The sequence below is a fragment of the Coenobita brevimanus genome, chromosome 8 (genome assembly GCF_032717465.1).
Source record: "Coenobita brevimanus isolate Jiangsu-jjx chromosome 8, ASM3271746v2, whole genome shotgun sequence".
NCBI classification, from domain to species: Eukaryota; Metazoa; Arthropoda; class Malacostraca; order Decapoda; family Coenobitidae; genus Coenobita; species Coenobita brevimanus.
The window spans coordinates 16,668,014-16,676,844 of record NC_136961.1 but is presented as its reverse complement, the minus strand read 5'-3'; the positions used below and the strand labels follow the sequence as shown (position 1 = coordinate 16,676,844).

General features: G+C 41.5%; 1 protein-coding gene and 1 non-coding gene across 2 annotated transcripts in view; both read right to left on the bottom strand.

The window, feature by feature from the left end:
* The window catches only part of LOC145406714 (organic cation transporter protein-like), a 144,512-nt gene extending 137,075 nt beyond the window's left edge, over positions 1–7,437 (bottom strand). The window contains exons 1-2 of the mRNA XM_080277815.1: positions 7,428–7,437; positions 4,565–4,742 (exon numbers count right to left, since the gene is read on the bottom strand). Coding sequence (XP_080133941.1) covers positions 4,565–4,742; positions 7,428–7,437 — 188 coding nt within the window. The remainder of the gene's footprint in view (positions 1–4,564; positions 4,743–7,427) is intronic.
* Positions 3,959–4,077, bottom strand: LOC145408991 (5S ribosomal RNA). The gene has a single exon (XR_013899029.1). It is a non-coding gene; the product is annotated as a 5S ribosomal RNA (ribosomal RNA).
* Positions 7,438–8,831: the final 1,394 nt, after the last annotated feature.

Here is an 8,831-nt window from a genome sequence, read left to right as displayed (position 1 = left end):
GCAACCATCTACTTTACTACAGAGGAAGGGAAAATGAAAAAGTTAGTGGTGTAGGATTTCTAATTAACAGAAATCTTGCAGACAACATTGTTAAATTCAGCAGTGTATCTGACAGAGCAGCACTGGTTGTAATCAGACTGTGCAAAAAAAATATACCCTGAAAGTAATACAAGTATAGGCACCAACTTCTCGAAGCTCAGGCGAAGAAATAGGAATATGATGACATCTCTAAGATTATGGAAGAAGAAATGACCACATATACTATACTCATGGGAGGTTTCAATGCAAAAGTTAGGAAGTCGAAAAATGGAGAAGCATGTATGAGGAAATTTGGAGTGGGAGAAAGGAATGAAAGAAGAGAAACGCTGGTAAATCTTGCTGAAATAGTTAGCATGAGGATAATGAACACATTCTTTCACAAAAGAAGAGGGAGAAAGTGGACCTGGAGAGGCCCAAATGGAGAAACAAAGAATGAAATCGACTTCATTATAGCAGACAAGAATTATGCGATCACAAAACTCACAGTTATCAACAAAGTTAATATACAAAGTGACCATAGAATGATGGGTTGCACAGCCAGATTCAGTTTCAGAAGTGAAAGAAAGAAGATTTCAGGCACTAAGTAACCTTGAATGTGACAATGATGAGATGAATGGCAGACTAACAATAGTGCTAAGAGGATCAGCGGCGGTAGTAGGAAAACCTAATACTGTACAATCAAAGCCAAGAAGTATTCAGAGAGAATCTCGAGATTATGAAAAAAAAAAAAAAAATGAAATGAAAGTAAAAACAAAGATGAAATAGAACGAGTGGAATTGGATAATCTTATCAACAAAAGACAAAGAGAAGAAGAAAGAGAAACATGGATCAGATCAAAGAAACCATCAAAAAAGGAAAAAGTCTGAAACAGGTCCAAAGTAATATGGCACTAGGAAAGCAGCCATGGCCTTCCTAAGGGACTCGGGGCTGTTCGGCCAGACTGCCTAAGGAACAACTACTACTGAAAGACAAAAACGGTGAAGTCATACTGTATGCATCAAAGACAGTAGTACCAATAGCTAACTTTTCAGCTGACACAAGTGAAATACCTGAGGTAACACCAGACGAAGTGCTGTAAATACTTCTCTTAAAAACATGAAAAGAGGGAAGGCTCCGGGAGAAGATGGAATAGTAACAGATTTACTGTTGGATGCAGGAGTAGAAGTACAAAATAGGCTTGCTCACTTATTTACTCAATGTATAAAAAAGAAGAAAATTCCCTCAACATGGTATAATGCAATAGTTATTTTACTTTACAAAATAGGCGACTCAAAAGATCTTAAAAACTATCGACCCATTAGCTTATTATCAGTCATTTACAAACTCTTCACTAAAGTCTTTACGAACAGAATAACAAGAAGTTTGTAGTAAAACCAACCTCGTGAACAGGCAGGATTCCGAAGCGGGTACTCGACTGCTGATCATCTACACACAATGAATCAGCTGATTGAGAACACTACAGAATATAATAAACAACTGTGCTTAGGTTTTGTCAATTACGAAAAGGCTTTTGACTCAGTGGAACACATAGCAATTATAAAATCATTGCGAGAACAAGGAGTGAATGAGAATATCGTAAAACTGCTCGAAAACATATATAAAGAGGGAACTGCTACAGTTAAATTACATAAGGACTCGGAAAAAATTAAGATTGAAAAGGGCGTGCGTCAGGGGGATAGAATTTCACCATAATTATTTACAGCAACCCTAAAAAGTATTTTCAGAAAGCTAGACTGGGAAAACAAAGGAGTGAACATAGATGGAGAAAAGGTAAACCATTTAAGATTTGCAGATGACACTGTCCTAATCTCAGAAACAGCAGAGACATTCTAAGATGTTAAATGACCTGGACAGAGAAAGTCTCAATGTAGGGCTAAAGATGAACTGGAGTAAAATTAATGTTTAATCCACATACACCAAAGAGAGTCATCAGAATAAGAGAAGAAATCCTTGAAGAAGTCAAGGAGTACAATTACTTGAGGGAAATACTAAAATCAACGAAAGATCATGATAGCGAAGTAAAAAGACACATTACAATAGGATGGAAAGCTTTCGGTAAACACAGAGGCATTATGAAAAGTAGCTTGCCAGTTTGTATGAAAGGAAAAGTATATAACGAATATATAATTCCAGCTATAACGTAGGCCTACGGCTGTGAGACCTGGAAACTGACAAAATCGATGGAAAATAAATTAATCCGTTCTCAGAGAGCAATGGAAAGGTCAGTGCTGGGAATAACTTTAAGAGACAGGAAAAGATCAACTTGGATGAGAAAGCAGACTAAAGTCAAAGATGTTATAGACGTTATAAAAGAACAGAAATGGAGGTGAGCAGGCCATGTAGCAAGAATAAGGTATAACCGATGGAGCAAGAGGCTGACTGACTGGACACCAAGAGACTGTAAGCATAGCAAAAAAAAAAAAAAAAAAAAAAAAAAAAAAAAACAGACAGGAGGTGGAGAGATGAGATAGAGAAATTTGCAGGGAAAATGTGACAAAGATTGGCTCAGTCAAAGAATTCGTGGAGAAGGTTAGGGAAGGCCTTTGTTCAGCAGTGGACTTGTAATGGCTGATGATGATGACGATGCTGCTGCTGCTGCTATATATATATATATATATATATATATATATATATATATATATATATATATATATATATATATATATATGTGTGTGTGTGTGTGTGTGTGTGTGTGTGTGTGTAAGTCATTAGGCTTTTTGACCCTATATAAGTTTTAACAGTGAAACGCAGGTTTACTGCAGGTGTTAGAATATAATGGCTCAGATCATTAGTACTGCAATGATATAGGAGAATACATGAGTATAGTGAAGTCTCAGCTGAATCTCACTTAGGTATAATAATATATGGTAAATAAACATTCATCTTCGAGCAGATCATGAAACTGTATATTCTTCCAGGTTTAAATAAAATGACAAATGTGAAGGTGAAATATGCAACATAATGCTAATTTAACGATCTGATATTTCACTTTAGGAAGAGGCTTTGGCAAAAACGCATAAAAGGTATAATACGTTCGGAGAGAGAGAGAGAGGGGGGGGGGATGTTGTGGTATGATTTGTGGCCTCGTGGTTGTGGAGGTGGAGGCTAAACTATGGGAGGGGCTTATAAACGCAAGACGAGAAAGACGGAGGGAGAGAGAGGAGGGGGACTTGACTTGAGAGAGGGAGGAAGGGGGGGGGGACAATGTTACCAACACAATTCACGAGTCACTGTCAGGAGGGTGCACCGATACTTCTGTTCACGATAGTACCTGGCCTCAGTGAGACAGTCCTACCATGTCTCAGTATGGAAGGCATAATACATGTTTGAGTATGGAAGGCATGATACATGTTTCAGTATGGAAGGCATGATACATGTTTCAGTATGGAAGGCATGATACATGTTTCAGTATGGAAGGCATGATACATGTTTCAGTATGGAAGGCATGATATGTTTCAGTATGGAAGGCATGATACATGTTTCAGTATGGAAGGCATGATACATGTTTCAGTATGGAAGGCATGATACATGTTTCAGTATGGAAGGCATGATACATGTTTCAGTATGGAAGGCATGATACATGTTTCAGTATGGAAGGCATGATACATGTTTCAGTATGGAAGGCATCTTAGGCATGATAAATGATTCAGTATGGAAGGCAAAATATGGGCATCGAAGTCGTTACATGTGAATGCGGTTCGTCAAAATTTGCATCCCGTAAACAGTTTTCGTCACCCATGGGTGAGATGAACTCTCAGATAATTCCCAGAAGTAGTATATATATATATATATATATCATTCATTCATTGCCAGACGCCATGTATCCCAAACGGGGTGGCCAAGGGCTTAGAGTTAATTGTTTTACAGGGAGGGACACTAATCCTCCACCAACCCCACTTGACACGTAGGGAGAACGTTATGCCAACAGCATCTGGTGTTCCCAGGCGGTCACCCATCCAAGTACTAACAAGACCCAACGTTGCTTAACTTCGCTGATCGGACGGGAAGCGGTGTACTCAACGTGGTATGGCCGTAATATATATATATATATATATATATATATATATATATATATATATATATATCCGTTTGCTAGTCTTGGTAAGGGGGAATCCCTCCTCTGTATTTCATTGTTTCCATCACAGGGAGGATGAATGATTTTTTTTTTTTTTTTAAGAGCCTGTCCACCTGTATTGATGGTCGATGACCAATGTGGGAGCAGAAATGATATATGTTTTACCGTAGCACGTTGTTGTTTAATAAATCATTATTATATTGCGTGACATCACTGCTCGTAATAGCTCATTTTATTCAATATCAAAAGTATCTTTCTTGTATATCACTTGATACATAAAAGAAGGAGAGTACCGGTTAACTACTGCAGTAAAAGAGTTGCACGGAAAAAAGATTAGAACGTGTAGTTAGAGAGCTTTGTGCAAGCCGTGTTGAGGCAATAGAGAGAGAGAGAGAGAGAGAGAGAGAGAGAGAGGCCTATATACAGTACCTTCTGCTCCACATAACTTACTCAGCGTGGGGCTGGTCGGGAGGTGAGGTGTAGGATATGTTGGCGGTTGTGTTCCGGGCGTCGTCGGGCGAGAGCACGAGAGTGGGGGTGATGGCGTGGGGCGGGAGGATGCACGTGTGGTTGATAGGTGGGGCCATAAACACAGCTGCTATAGTGTGGTACGGCAACATGGTGTACCCTGGTGGTGGAAAGAGGCATTGATGACGATGATGATAGAGGCCTCAACCAATATTCTCGTCAGTGTTGAAGGACTGGGAGCACCTCTTCGTTAGCGAATTATTTTGCAAATTGTACCTTACGTCTCTCTCTCTCTCTCTCTCTCTCTCTCTCTCTCTCTCTCTCTCTCTCTCTCTCTCTCTCTCCTCATCTTAACATCTAAGATTGCATTAAAAACAAAGATGGGACTAATGAAGAGCTATATGCTGAAATAAGCTGATATTGAAGGGGTGCGATGGAGTCCTCCATAGCTGACGATAATATGACCACCTGTCTGTGTTGGTGTTATTAGAATATGTTTACATATGCCCAAGCAATGGCAAGCCACGTTTATTTATCAGTCTGTCTATCTATATGCCTAGGCTGCTTCCCCCAGAGAAAGGGAGGTAGCCGAGACAGGATGACACACTCCCAATTTACTTATCCAAACACGCACATTTATTCGTATCTTGGCCCCAAGAGGACAAGGGACAGATCTTCACCGCACCACACCGCGCGAGGGTCAACTGTGCACTGCAATCAGCGACATCCGCACCAGGGTCCGACAGCAAACCTGGTTTACCCCCGCCACATCATAATGGACCCATCCCCTTACCCACACCTGACCTAATCAGCTGATCAGACCAAATGCAGGAGAATATCCCCTCGGGGCTGTGTCACCATTTATTCATTCACAATTTCTCTCCAATCATTCCTATCACGCGCAGCCACTCTTCCTTGCTCAACAGACATCCCTCTTCCATCTAACGCTCTATTCACACTGTCCGTGCATCCTATTAATGGTCTTCCTCTCAGTCTTACACCTCTTACATCCGATCCAGTTATCTTTTTCACCAATTGCTCTTCACCCATTCTCTCCATATGCCCAAACCATCGCAACACTCCCTGCGCAACTCAGTCAGCCATTTCCCGCATAACTCCATTTCTCCTTAGCAATTCATCATTTCTCACTCGATCCATACTCATCACTCCACACATACTCATCAGACACCTCTCTCCATTACATTCAAACTTTTTCTCTCTGCTACACCCTTATTCCATGTTTCAGCCCTGTGTAAAGCAGTCGGTACCACTACACCCTCATACAGCCTTCTCCTTACATCCATGCTAAGAGAATGATATTTCAACACTTTTTCATTCCTCCCAGCACCTTTCCTACTTCCTTCTTTCTAAACTTCACTTCAACATCTATTCTTTCATCCAGAGCAACATGTGACCCTAAATACTTTAAACACCCTACCTTCTCTAACAACTCGCCATTCAAATCTATATTCATCCTCCTACCATCTACTAACCTCGTACACTTCATCAATTTACTCTTACTTTCATTTACTCTCAATCTCCTCCTTTCAGCACACTTTTCCAAACTCATCTACAAACTGCTTCAATCTCTCCTCCGAATCAGCCACCAGTGCAGTATCATCCGCAAACAGCAGCTGATTCGGATTCCACTCTCTGTCATCAGCTTTCAGCAGACTCAAACCTCCACCTAACACTGTCACATTCACCTCCCTTACAACACCATCCATATAAATATTAAACATCCAAGGCGACTTAACACATCCTTGCTGCAGCCCCACTCTTACGGGAAACCAATCACTCACAGTGCAGACGCTCTACTATTTTCATGAAAACTTTTCACTCCTTTTAACAATCTATCATCGGCTTCATACAATCTCAAAACAGTCCACAAAGCCTCCATATCAGTTCTGTCATATGCTTTCTCTAAATCCATGAACGCCCAGAACACATCCTTCCTTTTCGCTAAATACTTTTCACACACCTGTCTCACAGCAAACACCTGATCCACGGATCCCATCCCTCTCCTAAAGCCACACTGCTCGTCACCAATCATTCCCTCTGAACCCTCTCTAACTCAATTAACACTTTACCATACACCTAACCTACAACACTTAACAGACTTATACCCCTAAAGCTAATACATTCATACTTTCAGGCATATTATGTTATGACAGAATAGTATTAGTAATTCTGGTATGTAACTATATGATTCTAGGGAACAATATGTAAAACAGATAGTTATTTCTGAAGTTGTCCAGGAAGCAAACTACACATCTCCCTGCCTAGGCTAATCAGGAATGCCAGACACCTCTGATCAGGTGCCAGATACATGACCGACACACACACATGCACGTACCTATGTACACACACTTTAACCGGAAGCGAGAGGGGTACATAAGTCCGAAATCACATGGAAGAAGGTTAGAGAAGGAGAGAGAACCATAGAGAGAGCCAGACAGAAGAGGTCAGAGAGTGCCTGAGGATACGATCGAGGGCAGAAGGCAGGAGACTGGGTCAGCTACGAGGTTTTGCAGTCACGCTATGTTACACTGTAAATCACACTTCGATATAACTGTGTACAATAAACTCCGTAACCCAAGAGTACTCTGTAACTCACCTCGCTTATGATACACAAAGGGGGAAGGTAAGAAAGAGAGAGAGACCTACCTATTCACTCTAGTCGACGACACACCATTTTACTAAGCAGTGGCAAGTTCGAGCCATACGACGCCTCACGACTTTATACTGGCAGTGCTTTGACGATCTACAACCAACCTTCCTATCTCTCTACGACTATCCACGGCAACGCACATTACTATACTTATCATCCTTACCTTTATACAACAGAACCACATAAGCACTTTCCCAGTCAAATGGCACCATACCACTCACAAAACATACAGCAATCTTACTAACCACCCAACAATAGTCACTCTACCATCTTTCAGGCATTCCACAGCACATCCATCCATACGTGCAGCTCCCTCTCCTTTCATCTCCTTTACTGCCTCCTCCACTTTCTCCATCGTGATCAAAGAATCATTCAACTCTCCCAACACATTTATTCCTTGTATCTTTCCATTGCCACAATCTCTGCCTCCCTATCCTCCTCTACATTTAACAATCTTTCAAAATACTCCTCCCATCTCATCCTTACTACATCCGCCTCAGTTAACATCCTTCCATCCTCTGCTTTTACTCGTTCTTCCTTCTCAGACTCTTCCGTTCACAGCCTAATCACTTCCATCCCAAACATTTTCTTATTCTGTTGAAAGTTCTTAGTCAACCGCATACGCCACCTCTCATCTGCTGCCACTTTCGCATAACGCACAGCCCTTCTCGTCCTATTCCTCTTTTCCATTATGACACCTCATTCTTCCTTTGCAACCACGCTTCACATGCACGTCTCTTCTTAGCCTCAGCCATGCTTACTTCTTCGCACCATCATTCACTTCCCTTTCTTACACCACCACCCACTCGTCTCACACCACACACCTCTTCCGCATGACCCACCACAGCACTCTTAAACAACTGCCATTCCTCCTCCTCCTCCTCCACACTGCCATTCTCCTGATCTTTCACTGTGTTCCACTCATCTTTCAACATCTCCTGATACTTTATCATTTTGTCTCTTTTATTCAACTCACTCACTTTCAAAACCTCCCTGCCATACCTAACTCTCCTAGCTCTCATCCATCTCATACCTACTCTCAACTTTCCCTCCACTAGGTAGTGGTCAGACATACCTCCACCCTCCCCTCTCGAAACTCTCACATCCAACAACCTTCCCCTTACATTCCTGGACACAACTACATAGTCCATCAGTGTTCCATCAAAAGCCTTTCCACCCTCCTGTCTCACCCGTCTATGCTTAAAAATATCTTTCTTCTCAAACAAGGTATTTCCAATCATCAAATCTTGATCAAAACACATCCCTATCATTCCTTCCCCATTTTCATTTCTTCCCGGCACACAATGCATTCCAACTACACCTTCACCTGCTACATTTCCCTCTGTAGCATTCAGATCTCCCATCATTACCACATTCACATTTGCTCCAAAACTCTGCACACACTCATCAGCATCATTCCAGAAAGACTCCCTCTCTTCTGCATCCCTATCACTACCAGGTCCATATGCACTCACAAATACCCACAACTCAGGTCCAAATTTCGCTTTTACCCACATCAGTCTCGATGACACCTCCTTCCATTCAATCACACACTGCTGCACTTCAGGGCTCACTAAC